The sequence below is a fragment of the Ahaetulla prasina genome, chromosome 3, assembly GCF_028640845.1.
Source record: "Ahaetulla prasina isolate Xishuangbanna chromosome 3, ASM2864084v1, whole genome shotgun sequence".
NCBI lineage: Eukaryota > Metazoa > Chordata > Lepidosauria > Squamata > Colubridae > Ahaetulla > Ahaetulla prasina.
In genome coordinates this window covers 78,460,707-78,475,201 of record NC_080541.1, presented here as the reverse complement: position 1 = coordinate 78,475,201, position 14,495 = coordinate 78,460,707, and the positions used below count along the sequence as shown (strand labels likewise).

At 39.6% G+C, this 14,495-nt stretch overlaps 1 protein-coding gene across 2 annotated transcripts in view; it reads left to right on the top strand.

The window, feature by feature from the left end:
• Window positions 1–14,495, top strand: part of PHACTR1 (phosphatase and actin regulator 1) — a 137,455-nt gene that overhangs the window by 115,078 nt on the left and 7,882 nt on the right. For both annotated transcript variants that reach the window (XM_058176648.1, XM_058176650.1), the window contains 3 exons: window positions 5,952–6,007; window positions 9,202–9,263; window positions 14,299–14,439. In XM_058176648.1, coding sequence (XP_058032631.1) covers window positions 5,952–6,007; window positions 9,202–9,263; window positions 14,299–14,439 — 259 coding nt within the window. The remainder of the gene's footprint in view (window positions 1–5,951; window positions 6,008–9,201; window positions 9,264–14,298; window positions 14,440–14,495) is intronic.

The window sequence follows — 14,495 nt, the reverse complement described above, 5'->3', positions numbered from 1 at the left end:
GGGATGGAGGGAGGAGGGCAACCTGGAGAGTCCCCCTCTTGCAAGAGGAAGGAGCCGGCAGAAGGGAGGCAGCGTCTCACTCTGAGCAAATGGAGAGAGAGATCTTTTTTGGGGGAGGGGGGATTGAGGGTGGCCGCGCTTGTCTTATGCCGCCTTTGATCACTGCGCTGTAGAAGGGAAGGGAGGCAAAGCCGCGAAAAGTTTGTTAGACTGCAACAACGTCAGCATGTTCTTGGGGGGTTTTTTTTGTTTTTTTTTTGGTCGTTGTCAACTTGTGGAACAAGGAAGGGTGCGGACTTTGCGTTTTGCGGGGCGGGACGGGGAGAACTGGGCGCTGCTGTAAAGGGACCGTCAAGCATAGTTAGGCAGTTCAGATTTAAGGAGAAGTTTCGAGACAGAGATACCTGTAGGCAGGGCCAACTCTTGGGATCACATACATATACCTGTATTTAGCTTTAAGGCTACCAGATGATGGATGATGGATGGATGGGTGGGTGGGTGGGTGGGTGGATGGAAGGAAGGAAGGATTGGTAGACAGACTGACTGACTGACAGACAGATACTGACTGATGATAAGATTGACAGATGACAAATTTGACAGATTAGAGAGAGAGAGACAGACAGACAGACAGACAGACAGACAGACAGACAGAAGATGGATGGATAGATGATAGAAAGAGAGATAGATAGATGATTGTTAAGCAGACATATGATAGATAGAAAGATAGATAGATAGATAGATAGATAGATAGATAGATAGATAGATAGATAGATAGATAGATAGATAGATAGATAATAGAAAGATAGAAAGATAGATGATAGATAATAGATAGAAAGATAGATAGATAGATAGATAGATAGATAGATAGATAGATAGATAGATAGATAGATAATAGAAAGATAGAAAGATAGATGATAGATAATAGATAGATAGATAGATAGATAGATAGATAGATAGATAGATAGATAGATAGATAGATAGATAGATAGATAGATAGATAGATGATAGATAGATAGGCAGGCAGGCAGACAGGCAGACACAGACACAGACACAGACACAGACACAGACAGATAGAAGATGGATGGATGGATGGATACAAATTGAGGCAAGGAGAGGCCAGGCACCCTAACCTTTGATGTGAGTGACATCAAGTTGGCCACACCCACCCAGTCACATGACCACAAAGCCACACCCACCAAACAAGCCACACCCACAGAACCAGTAGTAAAAAAAATTAGAAACCCCCCCCCCGGTCAATGGTGTCCCACTTTACCAATGTTAAAATCTGGTCACTATAAGTTAGCCAGACAAACAACCACCACTGGAGAAGGAGGCTGACCTCTGATTTTTTGGGGGGGAGATAAGTATCAAAAACATTTTGTTTTTAAGTCAGCTTCAGTGCTGGCTCTCCTGCTCCTCAAAGAGATAAAGCATTAGACCGATAAACTGTAGTGTGCTGTATGTGCTTCAGTTCTATTCCATTTTTCTTCCAGGATGATGAGAAGCCCTCTAGCAGAAGTTAAAGTAATCAGTTTTGGCCAGGATTTAAGGCACTTAAATCTCATTTGGGTCTCAAAGGGGGACAGCCTGTCTTCCAAATTTAGAAGGAAATTTGAAGTGCATTCAGTGACTCAGAGCATCTCTCTCAGAAATTTAATTTGTGTGGCTTTCAGAAGACTTGGATCTTCATACTGCAAATCTGTGAGTCTCAATGGAGGAGATTTCTCACCTTGACTTCGAGGATGTTTTAGCAGCAGGCACAAAATTGTCTCCCATCGCTGCTGCCAAATGCAGAATTATATTACCTATATTATAGGCCCACCACAAGTAGCCTTTATTTGTTTCCTCCACAATGCAGAAAATTGAAAAATGACACACACACATACACACACACCCTCCCAGATCGTTAAAAGCCTTAATTTGCTCTACAGGTAGTCCTCCAGTTATGACTGGTCGTTTAGTGACTATTTGTATCTCCTCAAAAAATATTTATGATCCAATATCTGACAAATCCCCTCCCCCACACTCATAATGCTGCATTTATGGACATTTCCAGCATCCCCTCATCACGTAACTGAGATTTATGACATTTTTGACAAAAATGGATATTTACCTCTAGGTTTGGGCAAAAACACTCCCATAGCAGATAATGAGTTCATTAAATAACAACTGCATTCATTCAAATAGCATGGGTTCATTTAATGATCTTTTATTTTATTTTATTTTATTTTATTTATATTATCTTTTATTCATTTAACAACGACAACCACAAAATAGTTATAAAACAGAGTTGGTCATTTGATGACCCATTTTTATAACAATCCCAAATTACTACCATGATGGACAGGCTCCATCACAGTCATAAGTCAAAGACTGCTTGTAAATGGATATTTATCTAATTACAAGTGTCAAGTATCCTATTTTTGTTTTGGCTTCCCTAATAATAAATTAGGAAGGTGCCCAGAGAAAGCTTTTGTTTTAGCCTCACGTTTTGGAATGACGAGTCCATTAGTATTAAAGCTGACACAAATAAAGTTCATGTAAGAAAATGTGTATATTTTTCATTTCCCTAATACATATATTTTGCAAGCAGTTTTTCACTAATGGATTTTTATATATTATTAATATGAGCACATTGAAACAAAAATCAACCATGAGTGAATGTAAATGTTATTAGAGCTTTGGTTCCTTTACTGAATCAAAAATTTTGTATTAAAATGAGGACTGATCAAATTTCTCTCACATCCCTCATAGGTAAAATCCAGCCAAAGAAAAAACTAATTCACCCTGTTTAATTATCTCATTTAATTCTTAGGATTGTGTCAAATAAAGCATGCAAAGAGCTTTTGTCGTTCTCTTTGAGAGTTAACCTTTAAAACTGAGAAGGAAACAGTTCATGTTGTATTTCCAGTTTCATTTTCAGCCTTTCTGTTGTCATATCACTTCCTTTTATCACTTATTTTGTCTTTGGCTGTGGGATTTAAAACAACAACAACAATGTACTCAGACATTTAAAGCATACATAACAATCCTGCTACAAGATTCTCAGCTGGTGTAAGGCATTGAACAAGATGCCCTCCGGTTGTCATTGGTTGGGATTGTAGTAATTGAAATTCCACTGTCCAAAGTTGAAGGATTTTTGTTTTTTGATATCTACCTCTTCCTTCTTTTGCATTCTCATTCCCCAAAATTTATACTTCTTACTTCAAGAGAATCTCAAACTCTTCTTTAATATATTGCAATCATTCTTTCAAACCTTTTTTCATAGAGAATTAGAGGTGGCATACTAAGCTATCTGGGCTCGGTAAGGATATCAGCTCTTAGCAGAGTCAAGAAAAACTTTAAAATTATAGCCTTCTGAGAAGGTTGAAATGCGAGGTGTTATTGAAAATTTAATAATTTTGCATTAGAAATGCAACATTCTAAAGAAAGTTCCTGAAGTCTTAAAACAGCCAGCTGATTGAATTAACTACATTAATTCCAGCAGGAACAACAACATTTTGAGCATACGACTCCTTGGACAATAATCATACCCATCTGCTTTCAACTAGGACTCTCCATTTTCATAAGAAAACTGATCTAGATGTTTTTAAAGAAACATTTCTTTTGTTTTCTATTGCTTTAAGCTCAGAATAAAACATTAGTAGAGAGGTTTTAAAGAAGGCTAAAGGAGTCCCTGCAGATTTTAGTCCACTAGTCATTGCTGACTATAAGGAGTGGTGCTCATCTCCGTTTCAAGGTCATTAAGCCAGCACTGTCCAAAGACATTTCTGCGGTCATGGGGCCAGCATGACATCACGGAGTATTGTTAACTTCCCATCAAAGTGGTATCTATTTATATACTTGCATTTGCATGCTTTCAAACTGCTAGGTTGGCAGGAGCTGGGGTGAGGACAGGAGCTCACCCTCTGTCTTGGTGCTCGGGTCTCAAACCTGGGCTGCCGGCTTTCCAGCTAATAAGTTCAGCATCTTAACCACCTGGTTTTATGACCAAATCACTGTTGTTAAGGGAATCTTGTGGTTGTTAAGCAAATTCAACTTTCCCCATTGACTTTGCTTGCCAGAAACCAGCTGGGACGGTCAGAAATAGCAATCACATGACCTCAGGAAACTTGCATCTGTTCTAAACGCATTCCAGTTGCCAGGCACTCAAATCATGTGACAGAGGAGATGCTGCAACAGTTGTAAATGCGAAGACTGGTTGTAGGTCCCTTTTTTCAGTGCCATTGAAACATTGAATGATCACTGAATGAATGGTTGTAAATTGAGGACTGCCCATATTGGGCAAATTCAGAAAATAAGTTCAGTCAGTAACCCAGTTAAAAGCTTGGTTACAACCTGGAGAGAGAGAAAAAAATGATGCAGAGAAATTGGTTACTAGCCTTGGTTCTCCTGTGCTCATAGTAAGTACAGTAATACCTCTTGGGATCTTTTTCAAATACTGTCTACTGTGAACTGCTCACTGTTTTCTTTGTCAGGAGGCTGTTTGATGATCTGTTGTGTTTATTTGTTAGATTTTTATTCCCCCCCCCCCTTCTTTGCACCAGAAGCTCAAGATTTATTATTTATTTATTTTATTTATTTTTCGTATTTTTATACCGCCCTATCTCCCTAGGGACTCAGGGCGGTTCACAGCCAGATAAAAATATACATATAAATACAAATAAAACATCCATTAAAAAACGTATTACAAATGGCCGAATAATTAAAAATGACAATAAAAATAATAAAATCCCCATTAAAACCAATTTCAAATTTAAAATCTAGTCCAGTCCTGTGCAAATAAATAGATGTGTCTTAAGCTCGCGGCGAAAGGTTCGAAGGTCGGGAAGTTGGCGAAGTCCTGGGGGAAGCTCGTTCCAGAGGGTGGGGGCCCCCACAGAGAAGGCCCTTTCCCCTGGGTGTCGCCAGCCGGCACTGTCTGGCCGACAGCACCCTGATGAGTCCCTCTCTGTGAGAGCGCACGGGTCGGTGAGAGGTATTCGGTAGCAGTAGACGGTCCCGTAAGTATCCCGGCCCTATGCCATGGGGATAAGATGGCACACAAAGCACTTTTTCCTCCAATAGGCAAGAGTCTTGTGAGAGAGGTTGGACTGAGAAAGAATTGAAAAGATTGAGAATTTCCACAGCTAAGTGTAGACTTGAACTTGGATTTCCCAACTCCTAGTCAGCAACTTATTCACTATACCACACGGGTTCCTCATATTTCTGAGCTAGGAAACAAAAACAATCAGATGAGAGTCTGTTCACAATATATTCCCAGCTATTGAGAAGACTTGTTCAATTTTTTTAAATTTTGATTTTGGTTTAACAGATTGAAAGGTCCATGTTGAATTGGCAGGTTGAAATCCTTGAACAAGATGATCTGCTCACAGCAGGTAGCTTTCTAGGTTTACTTTAAGGCAGCCACCTATAATCTGATGACCTTCATGTTGGCTGGAGATCATCTCATTTCACCTTCTATCCTCCCTCCAGGTTTTATTCCAGAATCTGAAGACAAGTTTTCAGATGGAAAGTCTGATCTAGGGAACAAAGGAAAAGCCCTAATCTGAGCATAGTAAACATGCCTGGTAGTTTCCCTGGATTGCTTTGATCTCTCCATAGTTTGGAGGGTCACACAACAACAACAAAAACGCAGAACTGATGTCACACTCATGACAGTCAGAAAGCTAGCATAGAAGGAAGGAAATTAAGTAAAAGAAATCTTCCTCATCTAACTCTCCACTGGTTAGCCTGAAGGGTAATATGACACAATCTGTTTGGTTTCCCCTTGGTTTGCAATAAAGGAAAATACAAGTGCTATGTTTTACTCGGTAATATCTGTATCTACATAGGAACAATGTCATTTCCTGAGCTCTCGCATTATCTGTTGAAGAGTGACTCTGGCAAATATTGAAGGCTGGAGGAGCTCCTGATATGGTGAAAAAATTGAAATTGAAATTTTTCTACAGGCGGCTGAGCCAGAGACCGACTGCTGAAGAATTAGAGCAGAGGAATATTCTCAAACGTAAGTAGCTTCAAACCTTTTAAATCAAGGAAAAATCATACAGTGTAAGTATGCCCCAGGGTAGAACAGTATTTTCTCAACCTTGCCGTCTTTTAAGATGTGTGGACTTCAACTCCCAGAATGCTGTCTGGGGAATTTCCAAGTTGAGAAACATGGCTCTAGGTGGTAGTTCTCAATCTGTGGTCTGCAGAGCCCTGGTGGGCTGCGATGTCTTCACAGGGTGTCCATGAAGGCTTGAAGAAATGTTATGATTTAAATGTTAAGTCTTGGGGGTCCATGGCCATGGTCCGTGGCCACAAAAATATTTAAAGGGTGCTCATGGTGAAGAAAAGGTTGAGAAGCACTGCTCTAGGGAATCCATCCAGGATGGAGTTTCCATTCTTCCATTCTTACCTGCCTGAGACAGGCATACATTATGCTCTTGCGCTGTTATTATTACCTAAAAGAGACTGCTTATAAAGAAGTCATATTTAGCCTAAAGTTGAAATGAGAACATACTGAGGTCAGCCCAGGATAGTCAAATAAAGGATCACCATTTTCTCTTTTTCTTTTATCGAAAAGAAATCAGTAGGGAATATTTCTGAATAAATCTGTATAACCCTATACAGATTTATTTAGAAATATTCCCTACTGACCTCAGCGTGTTTACGTCTAAGATACTGTGTATGGATTTCAACCAAAAATCTAATCTATGCTTGTTGAAAAAGGATCCAGTAAAACGCAGTGGAGCTAATCCTAAATAAAGATGTACAGCCTTGGCCAAATATCGAAGAGTAGTACGCAAGTCATTCGTACAGAAATATATAACTACATTTTCATGCCACATTTTTTTAACAGGAAAAAAACACACCTTATACTAGAGTTTTGGTTGTACAACCTGAATTAATGATATCTCATCCTCAGCAAAAAGCCATACTGGCACAAATATATTTGACTTGAAAATAGTTTAAGACACTTAGCCATAAATAATTAAAGAGAGAAAATAGTTTAATTACACTCCTCTGGCTGTAGGACATTAATCTTAAGCAAAGCAATGTGAACATAAATTCCAGCAAAATGACTGGTATTTTGATGCAATTAATAACTGAATGCTAGTAAGACTGTGTCTCAGCATGCGTGCTTTGAGACGCAAGCCAACTATATATCTGCTTTCACTCCACTGTGATCAGTCTTATAAATGCTCTTTTGACAATCACAAGCTGGAATCAGGAGGCCCTTCAGAGAGACACATGTGCCCTTGTCACCTCAAGGCTTCACTAGCGCAAAGTGTTCTCTATGGGGCTGCCTTTGAAAATCACTCAAAATCTTCAGCTAGTCCAGAACACAGAGGCATGAGCAGTGATGGGCATGCCTCAGTATGTCTCTGTGACACTTCTGCTCTGCAAGCTGTACTGATTGCCACTTCTGGGTGCAATTCAAGGTACTTATCATTACCTTCAAAGCCCTATATGTGTAAGGTCAGTTGTTTGATTGACTACCACTTTCCCATGATTTCTGCCTGGCCAGAATGTGCTAGCAGAGTTGGGGTGCTCTAGGTCCTTTCAATTAAACAATGTCATCTATCAGGATCTGGGAAGCATGACTTCTCTGTCACAGAGCCTGCCTGTGGAATGAGATCTCCACTAAAATTTATATGGCTCCAATCTTGTTGGCATTCCAAAAAGCCTTGAAAATCTCCCAGATCTTGATTGGTGTGGTCCCTTGCTGGGTGTACCTATTATTTTCGCTTTCACAAAGTATATTGTGCCCAGAATCATCTTGGTTTTGGGGTTGTACTGTTATTTTTTTTATGTCACTCTTTGTGAGCAGTCAATTGGAATTAGGCAAACTAAATAAAATAATAAATAGCCATCTTGAGACAAATTTCAAACCTACAAAAAATATTTGTAATAGAGATTACAAACAGTGAGATCAAAGATGCATCTTTACATGTCTCAGCTAGTTACAATTCTTATTATTACTATTCTTATTATTACTATTCTTATTATTATTTCAATTTATATAGCCATCCTTCTTACATACATGACTCTAGTTCAGGGCTGTCTATGGCAGGGTCCCCAACCTATGGGCCATAGCCCACTACTGGGCTGTGAGGGGCTTGCAACTGGGCTGTAGAAATGGCTGGTGAAGGCATGCACACACATCCCCATTTGTGTGAGCAGTGGGTGAGTGGGTGCAAACACGCTCCATTTGTGCTTGCGGCCACTTGCGCAAACCATCCCTTTCCCCCCCCCAAAAAAAAACTGGTCCGCAAAGCCAGAAATATTGGGGAACTCTGGTCTCTGGAGATTCTCAATCATGCAGGTCATAGTTGTCCCAAAGGTGCTTTTTCCAAAAAGCCATTAGACTTTCTTGTTTTGGTTTTTTTCCCCTTAAAACATTTTGCTTCTCATCCAAGAAGCTTCTTCAGGTGTTTTTTTTTCAGTTCAAATCTGAAGAAGCTTCTTGGGTGAGAAGCAAAATTTTTTTCAAAGGGGACTACCCCCCCCCCAGTAAAGTCCAGTTGTCTTTTGGAAAAGCACTTTTGGGGACTAGTTCATGGTTCTTTGCAGCTCTTTTTCGAGGCTTGATCACTATCCATACTGTGGTTCTTTCAATAATAAAACAAGCCTGCTGCAATCTTTCAGTGGTTATTTGACTACAACAATGTATAACCAAACGGTAACCACCTAAGTGTTATGTGTAAGTGCATATAATAAAATGTTGTCACGATGGATCGAATAAATATTGTAAACGAAGCAGTATGTTGAAACTTATTTCTTATATAGTTGAAATTCAACAGATAGGCATGGAATCTGTGTTATCTTTTTGTATAGTGCAATATCTTTTAAAGCCTAAAAATTCTAGAAACACTCCAGAAACCCTTCCCTATTGTTTGCCCTGTCATGATTATTCTCTACTTTTATCTGTAGTTGATAAATCTTGATAAAAATTGCAGAGATTAATGATATCTTGGCATCGCAGACGATTGCTGTCAAATGAACACTAACATAATTACTTATTTATTTATTGAAAACATTTATATAGCTACCCATCTTATAACCAATTTTGGGTGGCTTCCAGTGAGAGACTAAAGAACTTGAGTATTTTTAAGACGTACAGAAATTTATCTCCAAATGATCAAGGAGCACTATTCACCCTTTGCCATTTTTTTAAAATGCATGCATATTTAGAATTTTGTCAATCTTTTCTAGCACGGAATGAGCAAGAGGAACAGGAAGAAAAACGAGAGATCAAGAGAAGATTAACCCGCAAGGTAAGAAATTCCTTTGTTTTGTCCTTTGTGACAACCTTAAAGCTTTGAAACGGATGTTCTTTACTATATATATCTTTGATGTGTTTGTTTCCTGAAAAGCATGTTTTCCAAACACTTTATTCCTTACAAGGAATCCTTCAGGCATTTTCTCTTGATAATAGCTTTGAAGTCCTAAATGTGGATAGAGAAACCAGTAGAGAGGCTGTCAGAAAGCCATGAGGAATTCAATAAATTGCTTGGAGCTGCAAAAATTGAGGAAAGGTTTTCTTTTTCTTTTTTTAAAAATAATTTTTATTAAACAGTTTGTCTTTAAAAACAACACAAAAAACAATCACACATGTATAAAAACAAGACGTCAAAACATAACGCATTAAACATTACATAACATTAATGGTAATTTTACAGCATTTCGTATCGACTTAGGTATTTTGCTTTTGTAGTTCTCCATTCTATCATTTCTATTTACTACTCAATAGTAGGATAATCGTGTTACTCCAACATACATACATACACACACACACACTATAATATTCATTATTCTTATCTACACATTTATATTCATTTATATTTACATCTCTTTATTTAATGTTTATTGAATGAAGAAAGGTTTTCAAACACTCGAGAGGTTTGGTAGATCAATCTTAACAACCATTGCAGTATCCCCACAGTCACATGAATAAAATTCGCATACTTGGCAACTGGTTCATATTTATGACGGTTGCCGTATCCCAGGGTCATGTGATCACCTTTGGTGACCCTCTGACGAGTAAAGTCAGTGGGGAAGCTGAATTCACTTAACAACGATGCTACTAACTTAACAGCTGCAGTGACTCACTTAACAATTGTGGCAAGAAGGCATACAATGGGGCAAAGTTCACTTAACAAATGTTTCATTTAAGCAGCAAAAAAATTGGGCTTCATTGAGGTCGTAAATCGAGGATTACATGTATTCAGTTCAATGTATGTTGAAATATTCCAGATTATTGGTTACAGCTGTGTTCACCTAATTAATGCTGTGCAGTGAAAGATATTTTAAATAATCAGTACACCAAACAGGTGGCTGTCTGAATTCAGGTCATTACTTTAGTGCAGGGGTGTCAAACTCGCAGCCCACAGGCCAGATGCGTCACCTGCTGGCTCTGCCCCCTCCCAGTTTAGTGATTGCATTCTTCTTCCTCCTCCTCTTCTTCTTCTTCTTCGCCTTCGTCTTTCCTGTAACCTAAGTCTATTTTTATGGTAGGGCCGTGATGGTGAACCTATGGCACGCGTGCCACAGGTGGCACATGTAGCCATATCAGAGGGCACACAAGCTCAGCTCCAGTGGGACCGGAAGTTGGCAAACAAGGTGTTTTTGGCCTCTGGAGGGTCTCCGTGGGGGGGGGGCTGTTTTCGCCCTCCCCAGACTCTTCAAAAGGCTCTGGAGGCTGGGGACAACAAAATATGGGCCTTCTGGTCCCACCGGAAGTTGGCCTCTGGAGGGCCTCTGGGGGGGCGGGGAAGGCCATTTTCACTCTTCCCAGGCTCCTAGAAATACTCTGGAGCCTGGTGAGAGAGAAAAACGGGCCTACCGGGCCATCATGTGCTGGGAGAGGGGGGAGCGTGGGGGTCACACGTTGGTGGGGTGCATAGAATTATGGTTATGGGCACACGCAACCCCCCACCCCTCTCCTGGCACGCGATGGCAAAAAGGTTAGCCATCACTGTGGTAGTTATAGTGGTCTTAAAAGTCTTGCTTCATTTAAATAGCATTCAATGATAAACTCTCAGAAGTGTTGACATTCTGTAATAGCTTCAGAATCCTTAACATATAATCCTTAGTTTATGTTGAAAGTGGGAAAAGAATGACATTTTAACATGAACAAAGATAGCACAAATCCAATTTACCTCTGCATATTTTGTGCTTATAGTCCTATCTTTGATATTTAAAAAAAGGCTTTCAGGCGATTTTTGTTTCACTTATTCGGCTTAGGAACAGAATGGAAAATAAATAATCATTGGGTGGTTACCATAGTGGCAAAAACAATAATAAAAATGTACACTTTGATGCACAGTTCAAAATTAGCCAATACTATGAGAAGGAAACCCCTTTATAACAAGTGAGTTTACAACACCGAGCAAATTTTTGTGTGCTTTTTACTTTTATCCTTTGTAGAAGTGCAAAGAATTTTTTATGTGCATTTTCCAAAAAGGTCAGATTTTCTTTGGGGATGTAAAACCCAGTATTTTCTTGGGGTCAACTTGTATGTGTGTATATGTGCGTGCATGTGTGTGTGAGAGAGTGAGAGAAAGAACATATCAATCTGAGCATATCAATAAGCAGTCCATAGTTCTGTGCTTGTCTTCCATGTAACCTTCTATCAAGACATTCTAGAGCACGGGTGTCAAACTTGCCGCGTCACGTTGCCATCGCATGATGTTTCGTGATGATTTTCCTCTTCGCGGAGCTGGGGTGGGCGTGGCCTGTGCATGACACATCCAGCCCACAGGCCGCCAGTTTGATACTATTGCCTAAAGGACAGGCTAAAGGCTTTAAAGGCTGTCCTGTACAGCTTTTAGCTGGAAAACATTTTTATTTGAAACTCTTTTTTTTATAACAAGTAGCTTCAGCTTGTGATTTCTCAGTAGGGATAGAAAGTCAGCTACTTTCTCACTAAGCCTATTGATCTTGAGTTGCTGAATGACAAATAGATCTTAGCCCCAAGTTGTAGATCAGTCCAAGAAACGAACTCTTATATTAAGATTTAAACTACTTTTATTAAGATTGGCTGCAGTAAGAGCATCTGATTATAGTTTACCGTCTCCTCTTTTATACTAATGTGAATTAGGGAGGTCTGAAACATTTTTGCATTCCGTTGTTTGGACTTAAGCAATGTTTCTCTCCTCATTGCTTTGGCAACGGATCTCTTCTTTCTCCAACAAGGTCAACCTCTTCAGTCTACATCAGCTATGCTCAAGAATTCTAAGGCTGGAAGTCACAGTAGTGCACAATCAGCCCAATTCATTCCAGCATTTCCAGACAGCTGCTTTAATTTATCATCAGACCGTTCCATCTACTAGCAGTAGATCCATTTGAGGCAGAGGTCAATTCCATATCTCCTCTCTAACCCAATGTGTGTTTCTCCTCCTCTTCGTATATTTTACTTTGAGTCCCTAACATTACTGGAATTGTTGTAAGACTGGTGAGCCTGGTTATAAGACTCACTTGTGGTGTGATGAGTGGTGAACAAATTTAATAAATAAATAAGACTGCAAACTTGGGTTGTTTTAATACCACTTTATAATGCCTTGGTAAGGCCACACTTGGAATACTGACTCCAGTTTTGGTCGCCACAATGTAAAAAAGATGTTGCAACACTAGAAAGAGTGCAGAGAACAGCAACAAAGATAATTAGGGGACTGGAGGCTAAAACATATGAAGATTGGTTGCTGGAACTGGGTATATCTAGTCTGATGAAAAGAAGGAGTAGGGGTGACATGATAGCAGTGTTCCAATATCTCAGGGGCTGCCACAAAGAAAAGGGAGTCAAAATATTCTCCAAAACACCTGAGGGCAGAACAAGAAGCAATGAGTGGAAACTAATCAAGGAGAGAAGCAACTTAGAACTAAGGAGAAATTTCCTGACATTTAGAGCAATTGATCAGTGGAAAGTTGTAAATGCTGCAACACTGGAAGGTTTTAAGAAGAGATTGGAGAACAGTGGTGTAGGGTTTCTTGCCTAAGCAGGGGATGGACTAGAAGACCTGTGTTCAATATCAGCATTTCTGATTACAATTCATTACAGCATTTAAAACAAATCGTCTTTCTTCATTTTTTTTCTTCATTCATTCCTCCAGAGATTTCCTCTGTGGCTCATGGAGCATCCAATATCTTGATGTCGCACATGCATTCTTTATACTGATTTTCCTTTATTGTCCCTTTCCACATTCAGAAGGGTATCTCTAATAGCTGCTTAAACCCGACTCCCTTAACCAAGCCAATCCAAAGGGTGCCCGCAGGCAAGTTTTGACTGCCGTTTCTACAATGACCATGGAGGATACTGTGCTATGTATTTACCATTGAGGGTTTTTTTTTCCTTCAAAACCATCCCTTGCACACCAGCAGAAGGTCTTGATAGCCTCATTGTCTTTGATTTGGAATTGTCTCAGGCTTTTCATCACCAGAGGGAAAAAAAGTAAAGATGAATAGCTTTTGGACTGATAACACAAAAAACATTCCAGCTGAAAGGACCTGCCTCTTTTGATACTCTGTTGGAAAAACAGTGAACAGGAAGAGGACAAGAATCTTGATAAGTCTAAAAGAGGGAAGAAATGCAGAGGACAGTTTTCCTCAGAAAAGGAGTAGAAGAAAATCAGATTATTTTACAAAGGTTTTTAAATCAAGCTGTCAACTACCTGTGATCCTGGGGCTCACACCCTCTTATTTGAGGTTGTGTCTGCTTGATCTCACTATGCATGATATACAGTTTTGTCTAATAATTAAACAGCTGATAATAGTTTCTAGCCATTACAGGTAGTCCTAGACTTACAATCATTTGTTTAGTGACCATATGAAGTTACAACAGCACTGAAAAATGTGACTGAGGACTGCTTTTACACATGACCATTGCAGTATCCCCATGGTCACGTGATCTAAAGTCAACCACTTGGCAACTGTCACGTATTTATGACAGGTGCATTGTTCTGGGGTCATGTGATCTCCATTAGTGACCTTCCCAACCAGTTTCTGACAAGCAAAGTCAATTGAGGGAAGGACAGCTGGATTTGCTTAACAACTGCATGATTTACTTAACTGCAGTGATTCACTTAACTGCGGCAAAAAGGTCATAAAATGAGCCCCAACTCAAATAGCAACTGTCTCATTTAACAATGGAAAACTCTGGGCTCAGTCGTGGTCGTAAGTCAAGGACTACTGGTAAAATTAACTTGAAAATAAAGCAGCCTTTCCTTTATGGCTCTTTTGTTTAAGACATTTGGAAAAGTCTTCTGGAAAGAAGGACATTTTGGGTATTCTTTTCCTATTTTGCTCTTCCTACAGCTAAGTCAAAGGCCTACGGTGGAAGAGTTGAGAGAGAGGAAAATTCTCATCCGTTTTAGTGATTATGTAGAAGTGGCAGATGCTCAGGACTACGACAGACGGGCAGATAAACCATGGACAAGGCTAACAGCTGCTGACAAAGTAAGTAGGACAAGCCTCAAAAACAGCCAGGATACTGAAGAAACTTCTAAAATATT